This window comes from Pseudoliparis swirei, chromosome 2 (assembly GCF_029220125.1).
Source record: "Pseudoliparis swirei isolate HS2019 ecotype Mariana Trench chromosome 2, NWPU_hadal_v1, whole genome shotgun sequence".
Lineage (NCBI taxonomy): Eukaryota > Metazoa > Chordata > Actinopteri > Perciformes > Liparidae > Pseudoliparis > Pseudoliparis swirei.
The window spans coordinates 18,974,429-18,995,829 of NC_079389.1; the positions used below are offsets into that span (position 1 = coordinate 18,974,429).

At 40.0% G+C, this 21,401-nt stretch overlaps 1 protein-coding gene across 11 annotated transcripts in view; it reads left to right on the forward strand.

Annotated features, from left to right (window-relative positions):
* The window catches only part of obsl1b (obscurin like cytoskeletal adaptor 1b), a 39,427-nt gene that overhangs the window by 15,112 nt on the left and 2,914 nt on the right, over positions 1-21,401 (forward strand). For 6 of the 11 annotated variants that reach the window (XM_056424845.1, XM_056424872.1, XM_056424903.1 and 3 more), the window contains 23 exons: positions 206-481; positions 1,105-1,380; positions 2,373-2,651; positions 2,845-3,120; positions 3,380-3,661; positions 4,595-4,855; positions 5,286-5,561; positions 5,666-5,938; positions 6,272-6,547; positions 6,652-6,927; positions 7,648-7,923; positions 8,007-8,282; positions 8,404-8,673; positions 8,782-9,048; positions 9,706-9,975; positions 10,789-11,055; positions 12,548-12,814; positions 13,843-13,955; positions 14,488-14,641; positions 15,682-15,843; positions 16,016-16,120; positions 16,652-16,918; positions 19,566-19,834. In XM_056424845.1, coding sequence (XP_056280820.1) covers positions 206-481; positions 1,105-1,380; positions 2,373-2,651; positions 2,845-3,120; positions 3,380-3,661; positions 4,595-4,855; positions 5,286-5,561; positions 5,666-5,938; positions 6,272-6,547; positions 6,652-6,927; positions 7,648-7,923; positions 8,007-8,282; positions 8,404-8,673; positions 8,782-9,048; positions 9,706-9,975; positions 10,789-11,055; positions 12,548-12,814; positions 13,843-13,955; positions 14,488-14,641; positions 15,682-15,843; positions 16,016-16,120; positions 16,652-16,918; positions 19,566-19,834 — 5,714 coding nt within the window. The remainder of the gene's footprint in view (positions 1-205; positions 482-1,104; positions 1,381-2,372; positions 2,652-2,844; positions 3,121-3,379; positions 3,662-4,594; positions 4,856-5,285; positions 5,562-5,665; positions 5,939-6,271; positions 6,548-6,651; positions 6,928-7,647; positions 7,924-8,006; positions 8,283-8,403; positions 8,674-8,781; positions 9,049-9,705; positions 9,976-10,788; positions 11,056-12,547; positions 12,815-13,842; positions 13,956-14,487; positions 14,642-15,681; positions 15,844-16,015; positions 16,121-16,651; positions 16,919-19,565; positions 19,835-21,401) is intronic. The other 5 variants (XM_056424854.1, XM_056424862.1, XM_056424887.1 and 2 more) reach the window with 5 other exon arrangements.

Below are 21,401 nucleotides of genomic sequence, written 5' to 3' on the forward strand. Positions count from 1 at the left end.
ATCTCAAGTCTAACCAAAAATACCTCTTGTTAGTTTACTAATAACTTGAAGACGTATCTTTTATTATTCCTTATTTTAACTCTTAAGATTTATTGGCATGACTAATCTGGATTTGAGATTTTGCTTTTCTCTTTGTAAGATAAATGTTGTTGTAGTCAGTAATAGTGATACAATGTTCTCTCGATGTTACCTCAAACATCCCCAGCTCCACCTGTGAGAATTACAGCACTTTGTGACGCTGAGAAGAACAAGTCTGTTGAAGTTGATGAACCAATAATGCTGCGATGCGAGATATCAGATCCTAACGCTCAAGTTAAGTGGTACAAGGATGGAATAACTCTACGAGAAGCCGCTGGGCAAGACATGCTGGCAGAGGGTTCCATAAGAACACTGGCTTTCCAGTCAGCGATGCCGTCTCATGCAGGGATTTACAGCTGCAAGACAACAGATGATGCAATGCAGTTTCATGTGGATGTAAAAGGTGACACAAGCTATTATCTGTTATGCAAATACATTTTATTCAGGGACAAGTGCATCCAAAAAAAAAGTATTACTCTGGATGAATACAATCAACCTAGTCTAAGAAACAGACCCCCAGCAACAATTAAGACACTGTTTTTATGTGCAGTTTGCACACCAAGTTCCCTGAATACAAATGTTATAATTACTTTGCTACGATAAAAATAGCCTTAAATGTCCTATAAAAGATGGTAGAATTCCTGCTTCTCTTGCTCCATTCTATCTCCGAATCAAAACTTCCCTTAGACGTGCCCTGGAGATATAGTCCCACTCACTTTGAGGCTCAATTTCATCTCACATTTGAATTTCCCAAAATCTCAATCAGAATAGGCAGTAGAGTTATTGTATTCCTAACTTCTAAAGAGGTTTTCAGTGAAGGCAAAAATGGAATCAGAAAAAGTTAAATGGATTGTTTGAAAGCTACACATTTCACAGTAAATGTATCCAAATTGTTAGGTATGAGGTATATTTGCATGCGTTTATAATGGTTGAATGTGCTGCTGATGCCTTTAGTTTCAGGATTGTGCTTTGCGGAACTATTGATCTGTTTTATTGACCAATTCTATTTTACGTCCAATCCTGTAGTTCCACTTCTGAAGTTTTCAGCTTTATCTGAGGGTGACCAGCAAAAGACGGTCATGGCAGGCTTTCCCATTGTTCTACAATGTGAGCTGTCAGAGTCCACGGGACAGGTCAGTTGGTACAAGGATGGAACAAAGCTCCTCCCTCAAAACGAAGTGGACATCCAGTCAGAAGGAAATTTGAGGAGTCTAGTTGTCCAATCAGCAGAGCGGGCTCACAGTGGCGTATATCGTTGTGAGTCAAAGGATGATGACGTCCAGTTCGCTGTGGAAGTAACAGGTGATGCTCAGACACTCTGGAGCGCGTTCACTGTCTTGCACGGCCAACTAACAGCAGGTGACTACGTTTGTCTAATTGCCAAACAGACATTTTTCTGCTTTCTTAATTTGGTCAACTATTTTTCTAAAAGAAGTAAAGCAAAAGTTTCCTCTGAAATAGTTTGATTTCTTATTGCATGATCGGTTATTCCTGTCTAACGGAAAACAACTCCCCCTCACACCTCATCATAATGATCAGATAATAAAGGACATACTCTCTTAAAATAGTTTATTAAAAATGTGCAGCTTCACAATGCAGCTTCTTAGTATGCATGTTCAATATCTTAACCCTTGTGTTGCCTTCGGGTCAATTTGACCCGATTCAATATTTAACCCTCCTGTCGCCTTCAGGTTAATTTGACCCCATTCAATGTTTAATGTCGGTGTTCTTTCAGTAGTCAACAAACAAACATAAAGTACCTCACACTTAAACTTGGAAAACAATATTAATTCTAATAATTTTCTGGAGGTTTTAATTGCTGGCGTCAAATTGACCCCAAGGGTCAAATATGTCAGGAAATATAAAGGTAACAGGAGGGTGAAATATTGAATCCGGTCAAATTGACCCTAAGGCAACAGGAGGGTTAAGAAAGCTAACGCTTTGGGTATTGATCTTATTTATTAAATACACTAACTGAATACTTTATCATAAATGATCACTTTCTTGTTTGTATCTTACCTGTGCTTTTTGTCTGTGCTTTTTACCGCAGTGTACAATGTCTGGATAACTCTGCAATTTCAGACCTTGATTTTTGCTCTTTTGTCCTTTTGTATACATTTTGGTTTCACAAATTGTCCTCGTGAAGCAGATTGTGTTCACGTTGTATGTTGTGTTGTTTTGTCTGTAAATTCTTTGTTATCACATATAAAGTAGGTTGGATTTTAAATTACTTCAAGAAATCACATTTATGGAGTATATTAAGACACTCTTTTTGCAATATCTGAAACATATAGCACTGCCTGTGAAGTTCTCAGAGCTTCCAGAGACGGACAAGAGCAAGTCCGTCCAAGAAGGTTCGACAATTGTCCTCAGCTGTGAAATCTCTCACAATCCATCTGCTTATGTGGACTGGTACAAGGATGGGTTGAAACTCCTACCACAAAACAAAATGGAAATACAGTCAGATGGTCTTACAAGGACCCTACTCATCCACTCTGCTGAACACATAGACGGTGGCACCTATGAATGTTCAACAGCTGATGACACCATCACATTTAAAGTGGACTTAGAAGGTGATTTATTTCCATCCTTACCATCTTCTTATCATACATACGAGGTCCATCTTACTTCATGTTGTGAGTGGTGAACTAAATGTGCTTTGTGTTGAATGTTCATGAGAACATGTATGACTGACAGGACAGTGCATTGTGTCTCCTGTTGTGAATTCACCCCTTGTCCAACACCCTTGTTATTTCCTTCTCTTAGGCCGGTCGCCACAGATCATGCCAATCCCACTGTCTGAAAAGTACAAGATGATTGCAATGGGTTGTCCAATTATCCTTCAGTGTGAGGTCTCAGACCCCGTCGCCCAGGTTTCCTGGTTTAAAGATGAGGTGGAGCTTTTTTGCAGAACTGGCCTCGATATGAAAAGAGATGGCAGTCTGAGAAAATTAACCATCCATTCCGCGAAGGTCTCCGACTCTGGCCTCTACAGTTGTAGCCTCGCTGAAGATGTTGTGACATTCCATGTGGACGTCAAAGGTGATTTTCTTGATTTCAGCTCTAATGAGATGTCTAATCCAGATGTTATACAAACATTTCAGCATTTCCTTTGTTATCCTTAGTTGAACAATCATTTTCCACAATTTCAGTTAAATGTATTTCGTTTCCTGTGACATCGTCTGAAAGCACAACGCTATACTATGCTAACGTAACCAACAAGGTTGATGATGAACACCACTTGTTCAATGATGTTCTGACAGCTTAACAATAGATCTGCACATCTTATAACACCCTCCAGCCTCACCTGTGAGGTTCTCAGAGCGTCAAGAGATCGCAAGAAACACATTTGTTGAAGCCGGCTGCCCAATGAAACCGCAGTGTGAAGTCTCAGAGCCAACTGCCCAGGTCTATTGGCACAAGGATGGAGAACAGCTTCTTCCAAAGAGTGAATATGAAATCCAAATCCCAGCAAAAGACATGCTGAGAGCATTGGTTATTACACCCGCAGAAGTCATCCACTCTGGTGTGCACAGCTGTGAGGCCGCAGATGACCATATAGAATTCAAGGTGGATGTTGCAGGTGATCCAATATTTTGTAGCTTTGTCAGAATCACTAACTTATTTCAGTGAACGCTTGGCTACTAGCAGCCCATGTCATTGCGTATATATTCTAAGATACAAGGTGCATTGATAAGTACTGTATGTACTTTCAATGCCGTGGCAGCAATATCGATCAATGTCGTTCTTGCCCTAACCAGCAAATGCTTAAAGGTCCTTCAAGGCTGGACTTTTGTTTTGAGCATGGTGGTAAAACTGCATCTTTAAACTACAGAGAAAAAAAAAATGATAATCGACAACGGATTAAAGTACAATATGTAATGTGAAAGAGCTTATTCAGAGTAAGTTTCCACCTTACTGTGCAATTTCCCCAAGTTCTATGGAAGCGTGCAGTCTTTGGACCACATTGTTTTGGTCTGACAACAAGCAGCTTAACCGTTTGGTTCAGACTTGCTGCTCTCATCAACCCTGTTTCCAGATGCAGCGCGCTACAATTTTCAACATGAAAGCTCTGATAAATAGACTGTATAGCGTACAGCAGCTAGCACACAGTGCATGCTATTGCTATTAGCCAACTGGTGAAATTTAGTGGCTCATTTAGCAGCTAAAAAGCTAGATATTTCCCTCAGGAGTTGCCGGAGACCCAAAGCGAGCAAATGATTGAAGTGCCACAAACACAACTGTTAAATTGACTGACTGTGATATAAGGTAGCTGTTTGCTAACATGTGTACAACTTTTTAAGGTGAAGTTCACCACCGGAAACTGCAGATTCAACTGCTAGCCTACTGGTCGCCTACATAGCTTTGAGGCCATGACTCTAGCGCTGTTTGCAACTATGAATCCCATCTGTTCAATGTTGAGTCAAACAGTAAAGCGTACAGCCTGTTTCACGGCATATAAATCTGATAACTGTTCAATGAATTGAAATTCCTATAGCACCAGTTTGATTCTCAGCTGTTACAGAGGCTGAGCGGAGCAAATCTGTTGAAGCAGGCAGCCTGATCAGTCTGCAGCGTGAGATCGCAGACCACACAGGCCAGACCGACAAGTGTGAGGACGGAATAAATCTCTCGCAAAAATTGGGAACACACATCGAGTCAGAGGGCAATATGAGGACACTGGCTGTGAAGTCGGACACGTCTTCAAGCTCTGGAGTGTACAGTTGTAAAACCAATGATGACTCGGGTTTCAACGATTTCTATGTGGAGGTGAAAGGTGATATGCTAAGCTTTTACTCGGCAAGACGTTGTCATTGTGGAGTCTCACACCTTCATCATGGCCTCTAATATCTAAGAAGGAAACACAACCTGATCATCACATTCATCATCGCAGGTTTCCTTCGAATGTGTCCTAATTGTGTCGCTTCTCACTTCATAGCATGTATTTCGATGAGTCAACTCGTTTTTCCAACACACCTGTGGTAACTGCATTAAGTCAGTGCACTGCTTCCATTAATTGTTTCACTTTGCTTTCGAAGCGCCTTAACATTGTTTTTATTATGATGTCTTTAAGGAGTCTTTGTGGCTTGAAATCAGCATGTCTACGCTGTTAAAACCTGACCCTACAGTTGCTGCATGGACTATCATAAACAACGAATCGTACATTAGAGCAAGAACTTACTTCCTTTGTGTACTGTCTTCTGCAGCACCACCAGTAACGTTTGCCGATATCCCAGAGGAGGACCTTTTCAAGAGTGTTGTGGAACAAGAACAGTTTGTTCTGTCATGTGAGGTGTCGAGGGCCGATGGCGTGGTCCAGTGGTACAAAGACGGAATTGAAATGCAACCATGCGACAATATGACAACACAAGCAGAGGGCACCAAAAGGCATCTGGCAGTCCATTCAGCCCAACTGTCTGACACAGGCACATACACATGCCGTGCAGGAGACAATGTTCTCATGTACAAGGTTAATATACGAGGTAAAAAAATAGTCCGACAAATTCTGACATTATGTGACATAAAAAATGCAAAAAGAAGAGTGCATGCATGTCTCAATTTCTCAATTGCATATCTTCTTCCAAAGAACCTCCGGTGTTGATAATCTACCCCAAGGAGGATGTCAACCTTGACCGTCTTGTCCCTGAGGAAATTATTCTCAGCTGCGAATTGTCTCGTCCAAATGGTGTTGTCGGCTGGTACAAAGACGGGCAAAAGTTGCAAGAGAGCGAGAACATCAAGCTCAAGATTGAAGGCCCTTATCGACGACTGAAGATTATTTCTAGTGGAGTGGAAGATTCTGGAGAATATGTCTGTGATACGGCGGACGCTTCAATATTCTTTCACCTCGGTATTACAGGTAACATCCTTATACTACTTCCAGTATATTGTAGATACATATACATCTGTAGGTATTGCAGAAAAACAGCAGTAGATTAGTAGCGGCAGAGCCACCAATTCTAATGTTCGAAAGGTGGGGAGAAGGTTTCAGATGCTATTCGATGATCTGACAACAAGCACTTTGTTTGAAACTTAAACGCCTGTAATATTGCCACAGTTAGGGGTTCACTCATTCATCCATGATGCAAGATATCAAGCATGCAAAATCATCTATGCATCAACTTGACACCTGAGAAATAGTGTTATTATATTGTCGTTTAACTAATGAGTGGTGACTAAACTGGCTTTCCAGAACCTCCAGTGCAGATTGTTTCCCCAAGTCAGTCCCAAATGGAGCTGTGCCAGCAGAGCTCTGAGAGGATGGTTCTGAGCTGTGAGATCTCAAGGCCCAATGCAGTGGTGCGCTGGTATCGAGACGGACTCGAAGTGGAGGAGAATAACAACCTTATTCTCGAGGTGGATGGTGTCTACAGAAGACTTATTATACCAGAAACTACCGTCAAAGACTCCGCCGAATACGTCTGTGACACTGCAGATGACTCCATGACATTCTTTGTCAACATAGCAGGTAAAGGAAACCAAGGAATGAAAAGAGTAGATCTTCCAAATGTGTTGCTCGGTCAGTGTCAAACTGTCAATCCATTTCTAACACAACATTTTCTAAATGCACAGAGCCTCCTGTTCGTTTTGTACGCCCAAGGAAGATGCCGGGTAGAGTCGACAAAGTGGCTGGGGAGACTCTCGTTCTCGAGTGTGAGGTTTCGAGATCAAACGCAGAGGTCACCTGGAAGAAGAACGGGGAGGAAGTGGGAGACTCCAGAAATATCACCATCCTTGAGGATGGCCTCATGCGTCAATTAACTGTTCACTCACTGACAATGGAAGACGCTGGGCAATATGTCTGCGATGCAAAGGATGATGTGATGGATTTTCATGTGAAAGTGCAAGGTAGGTTATTGTACTTCAAATATACACTACCGTTCAAAAATTTGGGATCACTTAGAAATGACTATTTTTCAAAGAAAAGCACTGTTTTTTCAATAAAGATAACATTAAATTAATCAGAAATACACTCTCTACATTGTTAATGTGGTAAATGACTATTCTAGTTGGAAACGTATGGTTTCTAATGAAATATCTCCATAGGTGTATCGAGGCCCATTTACAGCAACGATCACTCCAGTGTTCTAATGGTACATTGTGTTTGCTAATCGCCTTAGAAGACTAATGTCTGATTAGAAAACCCGTGCATTTATGTTAGCACAGCTGAAAACAGTTATGCTGGTGATATAAGCGATACAACTGGCCTTCCTTTGAGCTTGAAGTTTGTAGAACAAAATTAATACTTCAAATATTAATCATTATTTCTAACCTTGTCAATGTCTTGACTATATTTTATATTCATTTGATAAATAAAAGTGTGATTTTTCATGGAAGACACAAAATTGTCTGGGTGATCCCAAACTTTTGAACGGTAGTGTATAACTCCCGGTAGATTACACTCTCTCTTTACAAGTTCTGTAAATGGTGCACACAAGATAAAGATTTAGAACCACATCATGAACTTCATCCAAATACTTGGAGAATAACTTCTGGGTACACTTTTTAAAACATTTACTTGAAAAATAATGTTCCAGTGAAAATACGTTCCTTCTTGTTCATTTTCAGAGTTGCCTGTAAAGATTCTTGGAAAAACAGACTCGAAAACAGAAAAGCAGTTCTTACTATCGGATGACATTATTCTCGTGTGTGAGCTGTCAAGATCCAACGCTTCAGTCAGTTGGTACAAGGATAATCAGCCCATCGATGACACCGAGCGGTACTGCAGCGAAGAACAAGGCGTTTTCAGATCGCTGGTTGTCCTTAATGCTGCGCTCGAAGACTCGGGAGAGTACACCTGTGATGCAGTGGATGATAAGATGGTCTTCTACATCACGGTCAAAGGTACTCATATTATTAGGCAAGGTACATGTTATCCATTTTTCCTTAATTCAGAGGGGAAATAATGCACTGTATGTTATCTTCAGAGCCTCAAGTACACATCATTGGAAACTCGGGCCACCCGGAGCATCACATCCTGGTTGCAGGAGATGACCTTATTTTGGAGTGCGAGGTTTCTCGGCCGAACGCCACAGTTCAGTGGTTATGCAATGGCGAAGTCTTGAAACCAGACACTCGTATAAAAATCGACAGCTACGATGTTGTCAGGAAGCTTGTCCTCTCTGGACTTCGGCCCTCAGACTCTGGAAAATACATCTGTGATGCCATCGATGACAAATTGACAACAATTGTGGAGGTCCAAGGTAAGATTTTAAATGACTTTTAAACAGAAGATTCCATTTCTGTAGTTCCGGTTTAATTCACATATTGTTCCATGTTTGAACACAAAATGAAGAAGTAACTTTTTTTCTAAATTTCTCTCAGAGCCCCTGGTTAAGTTCGAAAATAAAAATGCAAATAATCGCCTCTCAGCCTATGAAAATGAGAGTGTTACAATGTGTGCCATTGTGAGCCGAGAAAGAGCCAACATTCGATGGCTGAAAGATGGCCAACTGTTGACCGCGGACAACGTTCACATCTCCAGTGAGGGTAATACCCACAAGCTCACCATTAATCCCCTGCAGCTGTCAGATTCTGGAGAATACGTCTGTGACGTAAAGACAGATGAGATGTATTTCAATCTTTTAGTGAAAGGTAAGAATGTGGCACTCTCAAACGAAATGTGGCCGCCTTTTCCCAGTCAACATTTACGTGATCGCAATCGTCACAAAGCTAACATCTCTGAAATGATATTCTCATCAGAAATGCGGGTGAAATTTACCAGAACACTGGAGAGCATTGCGTCTCTGAAGGGCAGTAACCTCATATTACGATGCGAGGTCAACAAGCCCAAAGGAGACGTCCAGTGGATGAAAAATGGGCAAGAGATCTCTCCGAGCCGTCGGCACACAATCAGGGCACAAGGCCGAGAGCGAAGCTTTACCGTCCACCAACTAGTGGAAGAAGATGCTGGAGAATATGCCTGTGAATCCACCGATGACAAGACTTCAGCTACTGTCACTGTAGAAAGTAAGTCCAATTTACATGACCGTTCAAAAGTTTGGGGTCATCCAGACAATTTCGTGTCTTCCATGAAAACTCACTTTTATTTATCAAATGAATTGAAAATTGAATAGAAAATATAGTCAAGACATTGACAAGGTGAGAAATAATGATTAATATTTGAAGTATTAATTTTGTTCTTCAAACTTCAAGCTCAAAGGAAGGCCAGTTGTATAGCTTATATCACCAGCATAACTGTTTTCAGCTGTGCTAACATAATTGCACAAGGGTTTTCTAATCAGACATTAGTCTTCTAAGGCGATTAGCAAACACAATGTACCATTAGAACACTGGAGTGATAGTTGATGGAAATGGGCCTCTATACACCTCTGGAGATATTTCATTAGAAACCAGACACTTCCACCTAGAATAGTCATTTACCACATTAACAATGTATAGAGTGTATTTTTGATGAATGTTATCTTTATTGAAAAAACAGTGCTTTTCTTTGAAAAATAAAGACATTTCTAAGTGACCCCAAACTTTTGAACGGTAGTGTATATAACACATCAAAAAGTATACAAATGATGTCCTATTAATACAAGTAGTTTAAACTAGTCCACGTGCCATCGACAATGTTCTGATCACAATGAGTCTCATTGAGACGAATCCCTTCGCCTTCAGCTCGCCGCGTCGTGGAGTTCATAGCGGAGCTTCGTAACATCGCGGTCTGCGAGGGAGAAGACGCCGTGTTTAAGTGCGTGGTTTCACCAGAGGACACCCGGCTGGTGTGGCGCTTGAATGGCAAGCGAGTCACTCCGACTCAGCGCACTGTCATCTCGAGTAACGGACTCTGCCACATGCTGTGCATCCACAACTGCGCGGTTTCAGATGGTGGCAGAGTGACAGCCGATGCGGAGGGTTCGGTATCAAAGGCAGAACTCCAGATTCAAGGTGAGTTGATGTCCGATCCATTCACACTGTGATGATGGCGTGAGACACTATACATACACAGGCACATATACTGGTCTTTATGAATCACACAAGTCCCAACATGTAACCGCAATTTAAAGTTCAATGACCTCATATCTCTATGGTACTTTTGTCCATATGTTTATCTATGACCCATATTGACTCTTTGACTAGTTACCTTCGCATTGAAAATGCGCAAGGTTATGTTTTGATCGCCGTGTATTTATTTATTTATTTGTATGCGTGTTATTCGCAAAACTCAAAAAGTATTGAACCGAATCGCATGAAATTTGGTGGGATGATTGGTTATTATCCGGGGACCATTTGATTAGATTTTGGGATGAATCGGGTCAAAGGTCAATGTCAAGGTCATGGAAAGGTCAACATCTTTTTTTTTACCATAGCACGATACATTTTTGTCCAATTGGCAAGCAACTAATGCCAAAATGTTCATAATCCAATGCCCAATCTTGTGTTATGCGAAGGTATGCGCTCTACCGAGTGCCCATTCTAGTTCAAACTTTGAAGAGGCGACTTTGAAGGATAGCTTTTAGCAGCTTCTCCGGTTATAATTCCTCTGGTAACTTGCACTGCAGGCAAGTCTCATTCAAGCTCTGCGGTTGCACTATGTGCGGAAACTTGCAATATTACTTTGCGGATTTTCTTCGGCCTGTTTGGTACTTTGCTTTGTCTCAGAATTCTTTGGTAGAATTAACAAACAATTCATACACGTGGTGTTAGAATATAAAAATATAAAAATTGTGTCACCATCTGGTAATTCAAAAACATTTCCAGAACATCAAGTGTTGTTTACCAAGAAAATGACACCGGTCGTAGCTCAAGAGTACGGGGAGGTAACTCTCGAGGTGGAGGTGGGTCTGGATTCGGGAGAAGTGCAGTGGATGAGGCAAGGGGTACTGATCCACCCTGGGCCCAAGAGTACCCTCAAACACAACGGCCGCAGCCACAGTCTCACCCTCCACAAACTGGCCATATCTGACCGGGGCACCTACAGCTGTGAAACCCTCCACGACCGCACGCAAGCCCAGCTCACGGTGGAGCGTGAGTGTGCATGTGTTTGTCACTATGCCTCGGTGTTGTTTGTTTACCGCCGTTGCCGACCGCGCCACCTCCTGCACGCCCTCCGCCGCTACATCTTGTGGAGGCGAAGTCGACTGAGTAAGAGTAATTTGAGTGACCGGTGGGGACCGGGGGTGGCACTTGTACCGGAGCGTGATGGCAACCAACAGGTGATAGCCTGACAGCCCGGGCTGACTCTCACACCAGCTTACACTACCGTTCAAAAGTTTGGGGTCACTTAGAAATGTCTTTATTTTTCAAAGAAAAGCACTGTTTTTTCAATAAAGATAACATTAATCAAAAATACACTCGATACATTGTTAATGTGGTAAATGACTATTCTAGGTGGAAACGTCTGGTTTCTAATGAAATATCTCCATAGGTGTATAGAGGCCCATTTCCATCAACTATCACTCCAGTGTTCTAATGGTACATTGTGTTTGCTAATCGCCTTAGAAGACTAATGCCTGATTAGAAAACCCTTGTGCAATTATGTTAGCACAGCTGAAAACAGTTATGCTGGTGATATAAGCCATACAACTGGCCTTCCTTTGAGCTTGAAGTTTGAAGAACAATATTAATACTTCAAATATTAATCATTATTTCTAACCTTGTCAATGTCTTGACTACATTTTATATTCATTTGATAAATAAAAGTGGGATTTTTCATGGAAGACACAAAATTGTCTGGGTGACCCCAAACTTTTGAACGGTAGTGTATGTGTATTGACATGTTAAGATGCCTCCGTCCCAACAACTAGAACTATGTTTTGCAAACAAAGTAAAAATTTCCCCAAGAACAAGCCCCAATTAAATGTATACGAAGTAGCAAGCCTCACACGCCACACCACTGGCATCTTGTCGTGATTATGACATTCTGATGCTTGTTTTGCTTGTCATGCTTGTTATATTTCTTTGCCCTATGAATCACAGGCCAATAGGTGAATTAAAGGCTGTTCTTTCAACACTAGTGTGGGTGGTAAGGGGAAATTCAGGACTTCAGGCTGCTGTTGGCACCTCCTATGAATTTGGATCTCCTCTCATTGCATCTAAATTTACACCCTGGCCTTCAAAACTAAGGTTGCTGTCATCAGGTCTCCAAAATAAACACTCCTTTTTTTTCCACAGGAAATGCTCGTCCGTTAGAATAAGTGAAAAATGTTGGCAGTTTCCAAGCCGGCTTTTGTGTAAAGCCCCATATTCAAGTGACTAAACTATTGGCTTGTCAATGTGTGCCAGCTGTATTGTTTAGCTGCAGACTGATGTGTACAGAACAGACTCCAAGCCTATTCTGTAACAGAAAAAGGACATTGTTTCTGCTCGGTGTGTACAGTGGAAAGAAAATAAACTCTGTTGTAACCAATACTCAGTTGTCATGATACCCGAAATGCACCGACACATACAAACGCCCACAAAGCAGATTGATAAATGTCATAATACTGTGATGGCTCTTACACCGCATTTTTCTTCGCAGCTCGAAAAATCGGCATCATAAGAGGGATGACTGATATCAAAACCACAGAGCGAGAAACGGCATCTTTCGAGGTGGAGCTCTCCTATCCCGATGTCCCAGGAACCTGGATGAGAAACGCGATCAAGCTTAAGCCGAGCAATCGCTTCCGTATGAGTGCCAAGGGACAAGTCCACAGCCTCACCGTCTCTCACCTCTCAGTCGAAGACAGCGGCACCTTTACCTTCTGCGTAGAGAATTTGAAGACGTCTGCCAGGCTGGTTGTGAAGGGTAGGTCACTCATTGAGGAATTCCGGCAATTTTTTCAACAAGCAGAGACCAACGTTTGGTTTCACAGGAGTTGTCATATAACTGCATCAATACATACGTCTAATTGAAATGAGCAACTCACGGGTACATGTCATGTTGAAGTAGTGTACTCATTTCAAGGATGTAGAGCTGTCAAAACTATACTACAAGGTCTAATTTCTGACTTTTCAAACCCACAATCCATGTGAGCGGCACTGCAGTACTACCAAAACAATATGTAAGATGTTGCTGTGACCTCAGACGGGTAACTAAAGTTGTCCACTCAAAGTAGACATATGTTGATCTGCACTTCACACATTTCATTTATTTACACTACACACATACACACACATTTCATTTTGCACACTGTCTATATTTAATATTTTTATATTTAATTTAATTTGTCATTAGTATTGTGTATTGTGTATGCATATATGTTATATATATACATATATATTTTATTTTATATTTTACTTTGTATACTCCTATATCTTTCATCCCTGTTTTTTTATATTTTATTTTTTATTCTTGTGTGTTTTGTTTATTGGTGCTGCTACTGTGATGACAAATTTCCCCTTGGGGATTAATAAAGTATATATCTATCTATCTATCTAGACCAGATGCCAACCAGTTGAGGCATGATAACAGAATAAAGTGACGGCTCTCCTTCTGTTGGCTTCATCCGTGCTCACGTTACAAAGTAGCCCGCATGTAGCCACCTAGCATGACCCAACGAAAAGCGGTATTTCACTCTCGCCTGTCAGGTGATGGTTTAACCTCACGCTGTAATATGATCCGCCCGATGGCAAGCCGCTAAGTATGCATCATCCCTTTAAGCTAGGGGTTAAAACGCTGGCGATGGCAATTGAAAGTCTCATTGTGTTACATTAGTCCACATAATTAAACTGTGCAGCTTATTTGATTTTGAGCAGCAACACATCGGCCCTAGGCTTGGTGACGTGTACAAAAGATGTTTGCTTGCCGATCTACGCTTTCTTTTTCTTTACCAGAGCCCCCAGTGACCATTTTCAGAAAACTGGAGGACCAGAGATTCCCCGAAGGGGCTGTAATCTCTATCGAGTGTGAGCTGTCGAGACACAGCGTCGGTGTGAAATGGATGAAGGCGAGTGCTGGATTTTTGTCTCTCTTTATTATCCAACATTTTTTGTTTTACTCCAGAGGCAAATGTGTTATCACTTTAAAAATTGAAAAGTAAACACAATCCGTATCACACTTACAACACAGCACTTCTTCAGAGAAGCCTAACAACGTGAAGGAATGCTAGTTTTGCTTGTTAACGTGACTGAAATTACAGTACATTGAGCCAATGCCGCATCCTTGCCAACACACACACACACACGTACACTTACAATTACTCTTTCAAAATAAATGCACCGGCTTATATAATGTCTCCAACGGTAAAAAGAGTGACGCAGCCTCAAGAAAACACGTAGCCTAAGGTTTGGAATTAGAAGTATGCTTTATCATATACACAAGTTAGTTGTCCACATTTTGAGTTCAAGCTAAAAGTAAAATATACTTATCTTTGTGTTGCTCAGTGTATAAAAGAAAAAAATATTTTCCGACACTCAGTTTCAGTTGTTTGATGATAATTAATAATAAATCTGTGTTGTTGTTTTTTTTATGCTTTTCAGAATGGGGTTGAGGTGAAGTCCAGCAAGGACTTGCGCATTTATGCAATGGGAAGGAAACGGTATCTTCAGATCATGAAATGTAAAGTCAGTGATTCTGGCATGTACACCTGCGACGCTGGAGATGTTTCGACATGCTGCACTGTGGAGGTCTACGGTAAAGTCTAAAGCTGTAGAAACACGACGACGACAAACAACGACCTCTAGTTTCACAGTGGTTGGCTAAATGTGTAATAGTTCTTCATATATATATATATATATATATATATTTCTACATATATATATATAAACAAACATATATATACACACACATATATATATTTCTACATATATATATATATTTCTACATATATATATATATATAAACAAACATATATATACACACATATATATATGATATTGTATTTTTGATTAATGTTATCTTTATTGAAAGAACAGTGCTTTTCTTTGAAAAATAAAGACATTTCTAAGTGACCCCAAACTTTTGAACGGTAGTGTATATATATATTAACAAATATATATAAACACACATATATATATCCATATATATATACGCACACGTATAGATATATATATATACACATATATACAAACAAATATATATCCATATACACATATATACATATACACATATATATATACATCTATATATACATAAATATATACACATATATACATATATATACACATATACACACATATATATGTATATATACATATATATATGTGTGTATATATATATATAAGCTCTCTCTCTCTCCTGACAAGTAAGGGTGGGACAAATGGCACTCTAGTCATTCTTATTGGTGCATGGAGTTTCGTGAAAAGCTCCACCTACAACATTAGCTGAGGTCAAATTAGCCAAATGAATTGAAAACACCTGTGTGCTAGGTTTTACAGTCACGTTGACAAAAATATGTGATGAAGCATCTGGTGAAATTGCACTGTGGGTGGTTGGAAGCTAGTAGAATAATGTTCATATATATTTGAGCATTTTCTGAACAGGAACTCATGTAAAATATGTATGTCTTTGTCTTGTATTACTATTATTAGACATCAGTGTTATTGGTATTGTTCCTTCCGGCTTTATCTTCTTCCGAAAGTCATATTGTTCCTTTTGCTTGTGTTTTGCTCTGATATCGTGAAGAGCTGCTCATTTCAACCCTCCACATCCCTTTATGTGTCTTCTCTTTGCAGAGCGTGACCTGATGATCCTGCAGGGCCCGAAGGACCTGGACATCCAGGAGGATCAGAACGCGGTGTTTGTTTGCGAGCTCTCGGTGGAGGACATGCCTGGACAGTGGTACAAAAATGGGGAGAGAATACAACCCACGAGCACCATCAAGATCCGGCAGGAAGGTCGGCTTCCAAACACGTAGAAACAAGCACTTCATAATCCCTGCTCATCTCTGCTGACGATGTTATGCTTATTGACTGTAGCAGAACACCTAAAAAGGAGAAATCTGTTAATAACATATATTTTGGGCCTATTATCATCTCGCTTAACATGACACTATTATTCTTATTTCAGGGACCAAACATTTTCTCTTAATGTGCAATGTGAAAGCAGAGGACTCTGGAGAGATCAAGTTTGTCTCCAGACATATTCAATCTGTCGCTTACCTGGAGGTGGAAGGTAAAATGAATGTATAATAAGTGCTCCAAAGGAAGTATGTATGCATTAAAAGCGTACACAAAGTCACTTTTAGGAATATATTTACCTTCGCATTGAAAATGCGGAAGGTTATGTTTTGATCGCCGTGTGTTTATTTATTTATTGTATGCGTGTTAATCGCATAACACAAAAAGTATTAAACCGAATTGCATGAAATTTGGTGGGATGATTGGTTATTATCAGGGGACCATTTGATTCGATTTTGGAATCAATCGGGTCAAAGATCAAGGTCATGAAAAAGTCAAAATCTTCTTTTTACGATAGCACGGCCAATTTTTATCCAATTGGCATGCAACTAATGCCAACATGTTCATAATTCAATGCCCAATCTTGTGATATGCGAAGGTATGCGCTCTACCGAGTGCCCGTTCTAGTTATAAATGTATTAGGGAGGGTTGTGTTGATATGTGTGAGCTCCTATTTGTGTGGAAATATGACAGTAGTCTTTTGTCGAGTTCAGAGTTTTATTTTGGAAATCCGGTTCCGTTTCAGAGCTTCCGGTGAACATCGTGAAACCTCTGCAGGACACCACCGCCGTGGAGGAGAGCCGCGTGCTCCTCGACTGCACCGTGTCCAACCCCCGGTGCAGCATCCGCTGGTACAAGGGCTGCAACGTCATCCTGCCCTCCGAGCGCTTCGAGATCTGCAGCGAGGGCTGCTCCCGGAAGCTGATCCTCCAGCAGGTGGTGCTCGACGACGAGGGCATGTACAGCGTGCAGGTCGGGGAGTACTCGTGCTCCGCCAAGCTGACGGTGGAGGGTAAGAAACGCCACGATTCAGGCACTGCAGACTTTTTTTTAAAACATTTTTTTTTTAAACGTTTTTGTTTTGTTTTCCGCATCTTGGAAAATATATTTTTTATGGAAGCCCATTTCCGCCTTTGTGATGGAAACAAATAAAGATCTGTAAGTCATTATAATGATTAGGACTTACTGTCTCCTAATTATGACTTAGCATGTCATAAATATGATAATCTGTTTATTATTAAATATACTGATGAAAAAAATAAACATCTCTAAGTCATTATAATGATTATGACTTACTATCTCCTAATTATGACTTAGCATGTCATAAATATGAGAATCTTAATTATTAAATAAACTGATGAAAAAAATAAAGATCTCTAAGTCATTATAATGATTGTCTTACTGTCTCGTAATTATGACTTAGCATGTCATACATATGAGAATCTGTTAATTATTAAATAAACTGGGATGAAAAAATAAAGATCTGTAAGTCATTATCATGATTATGACTTACTGTCTCCTAATTATGACTTAGTATCTCGTATTTATGACATGATGTCTGTTAATTATTAAATAAACTGATGAAAAAAATAAAGATCTGTAAGTCATTATAATGGTTTTGACTTACTATCTCCTAATTATGACATGGTCTGTTAATTATTGAATAAACTGATGAACATAATAAACATCTCTAAGTCATTATAATGATTATGACTTGCTGTCTCGTAATTATAACTTGGCATGTCATAAATATGATAATCTGTTAATTATAAAATAAACTGGGATGAAAATAATAAACATCTCTAAGTCATTATAATGATTATGACTTGGTCTCGTAATTATAATTTGGCATGTCATAAATATGATATAATCTGTTCTATGTCATTAGAATATGACTAACTGTCTCGAAATTATGACTTAGCATGTCATAAATAGATAAAGATACTGTGTTAATTATGAGATACCATCTGCTAATTATTCAATGCTAAGTCATACTTATGAGATGCTATGTCACTATTTTGTCACAGTATCTTAATTTTTTTCATCACAGTAGCGCAAGCAGGTTGTTATGAATCTGTGAGGAACAATACGATCCACAGCAGAACAAATGTCTGCTGACTTCCATGAAGGTCAGCAGCGTCACACTGCGCTGTTTGGGAGCAGGGTGTGCTCTTGGTTTGTTGTGGTGTTGATCATCCGATACCAAGTGTTGGTTGTTGTGAAAAAGGCCAAGATGAAATTAATCGTAGGCCAACAGCACAGCTTCTACAACAGTACCACCGAGGAGCGATTTGGAGTATCATTGGCAACCGTATGACACCCCTCTCGTCTGGGAGTGGAGCATCTCCTCCTCAACCCTTATAGCACCATCTACCGGCAGAGCAAAGACAACACACGTATTTTCTCCTCTTGCAACGGGGCAATGAAACAATGACCCCAATGTTTCACATGGCACTTGTTCTTTTACTCTGGCCTCTCACGTGTCCATGTGCCACATTTTTGTAATTCAAAGAGCATCGTTGCTGGGGTGAAGGGTTCCGAGGTGGCTACTTGACTTCATACGAGTTCAGAGTGGATTGCGATGCTATCCTCTGGACGCAGACTCATGAATCATGATCATTATTTTTCAGAGAAAGCATGCTATGAACATGACATTTATGACCACTTAAACAATACGATGAACAAGAAAAATCAATAGGTCTTTTTTAATATAATGGGCATTTTGACACGTCACGGTCAGAAAATCAATATAGTCAATATATGAACAGAAGGTTTAAAAAAAAACGAAGTTAAAAGGGAAATTGTACAGAAAGATATGGCCATAAAAATATATATATATATATATATATTTATTGTTTAAATAAATTTAACAAATCCTTGGTTGGTTAATTTGTTATATGGTTGATATAGATGCGCCTATATAAAAGTCAATATATGAACAGAAGGTAAAAAAAAAAAAAAGGTAAAAGGGAAATTGTACAGAAAGATACGGCCATAAAAAAATTAATATATATATATATTAATTGTTTAAATTAATTTTTAAAATCCTTGGTTGGTTAATTTGTTATATGGTTGATATAGATGCGCCTATATAAAAGTCAATATATGAACAGAAGGTTTAAAAAAAAAGAAGCTAAAAGGGAAATTGTACAGAAAGATACGGCCATACAAATATATATATATATATATATTAATTTTTAAAATCCTTGGTTGGTTAATTTGTTATATGGTTGATATAGATGCGCCTATATAAAAGTCAATATATGAACAGAAGGTAAAAAAAAAGAAGGTAAAAGGGAAATTGTACAGAAAGATACGGCCGACGTGCGATGGGTCTGAGGCTGCTTTGGTGTTGTGCGTGCTGGTCACACTGTGGTGACTTACAGACACACTCAATTAGAGCAGAGACATCGGTAACGTCACTAGAAACAGCAAATGTCAAAATGACTGCTGAGAAAAATGTCTGTATATGCACAGCGGCGACATATTAGATATAGTAATAACTAAAGCAGGAGCCCGGAAATAAAAGGGCAATGCAGAAACAGACTCTTGTTCAGGGGCTACGGAGGACAGATTGAAAGACTCATCAGAATCAAAGATGAGCTCATAACTAGGTGTTGTTGGTTCACTCCCGTTTCCTCTCTTGTGCACTTCCCCAGCCCTGCCCCTGTCGATGGTCAGAGAGCTGAAGGACGTGGAGGTCGTGGCCCCTGACGAAGCCCGCTTTGAATGCGAGGTCTCGAGGTCCGTCCTCAGGGCCCCCGTGTGGAGTCTGAACGGGGAGCCGCTGCAGCAGAGCGCCCGGGTCCTCCTGGAGAAGATGGACACGGTCCACAGGATGACCTTCAGGCCGACCTGCCCGGACATGAGTGGAGAGGTGGAGTTCACCTCCGGAAGACCAGCAGCAGAGCCCAGCTCCGGGTACGGAGTAAGTGAAGGAAGCGGCTGTTCCAGGTGTTTAGTGGTTTGTGTTGCCACATCTGGGGGCAGTTTACATGAGATTCTTTTTTTAAGTGCTTTAACATTTCAACTGCATTTACCTTGCAAGTAAAAGTATGGATGTATGTATATGAGATTCATAATAAAAACGTTGGGTAAGTATGACTCTCATGGTTAAACAGTCATGTCAGCACCGGCTTGTATGCACTGGTGCAACATGATTTAATATGACGGATTGCAATGCATCTAAAGTTACTTTGCAGATACAGATAAATGACACCAAAAAAAATCAACGATTATGTAAGATTATAGATTAAGATGAAAAACTATTACATTACATCAGTAATAATAATTCAATTGTATAACACGCATCATTCTGAAATGGGCATTATGAATACTTTTTATACTGTACGTATATTTTGATTCCAATACGCATCAACTTGTACTTTAAATGAAACACATTACTTGAAACAAAGTATTTCTACACTATGGTATTTCTACTTTGACTAAGTACCACATCTGAGTCGTGTTGGGTCACATTGAATTTAACTGACCAACTGGTGAAACGTTGAAGCTCAGTGAAGTCGTTCATAAAACCACCACCAGGTGGCGCCACTTTCAACCGTTTAAGTTCCACGACGAAAGAAACATCACAACAGAGGCTGTGACCCGATGCCCGGAGTACATAGAAGTATGCCGTAATGTGGTCACGTGCACTCATAATATTCAACCATAAAGATATACACTACCGTTCAAAAGTTTGGGATCACTTAGAAATGACTTTATTTTTCAAAGAAAATCACTTTTTTTCAATAAAGATAACATTAAATTAATCAGAAATACACTCTATACATTGTTAATGTGGTAAATGACTATTCTAGGTGGAAACGTCTGGTTTCTAATGAAATATCTCCAGAGGTGTATAGAGGCCCATTTCCATCAACTATCACTCCAGTGTTCTAATGGTACATTGTGTTTGCTAATCTCCTTAGAAGACTAATATCTGATTAGAAAACCCTTGTGCAATTATGTTAGCACAGCTGAAAACAGTTATGCTGGTGATATAAGCTATACAACTGGCCTTCCTTTGAGCTTGAAGTTTGAAGAACAAAATTAATACTTCAAATATTAATCATTATTTCTAACCTTGTCAATGTCTTGACTATATTTTATATTCATTTGATAAATAAAAGTGTGATTTTTCATGGAAGACACGAAATTGTCTGGGTGATCCCAAACTTTTGAACGGTAGTGTATATATATGCATTAGAAGCATCAGAGAGAGGAAAAAGAGCATCACTCTGTTCCCGAGTCTTCGAGTCGTGGTGTTTGTTTCTTGGCGCTGCATAGCTACGCAGCAGTAAATGCAGCACATATTGGGGCTCCCTGGAGCGACTATCTGTAAATAATATGGAGTGTTTATGATGCTCCTCAACCTGCAGGCATGGAGGTCAAGCAATACGGAGCACACACGCATCTCGAGCCACTTACATGTGTCGGAGAGCAAACTATTTATAGTTTTATGACGTTGGCCGTGAATGAAGGGGGATTATGTT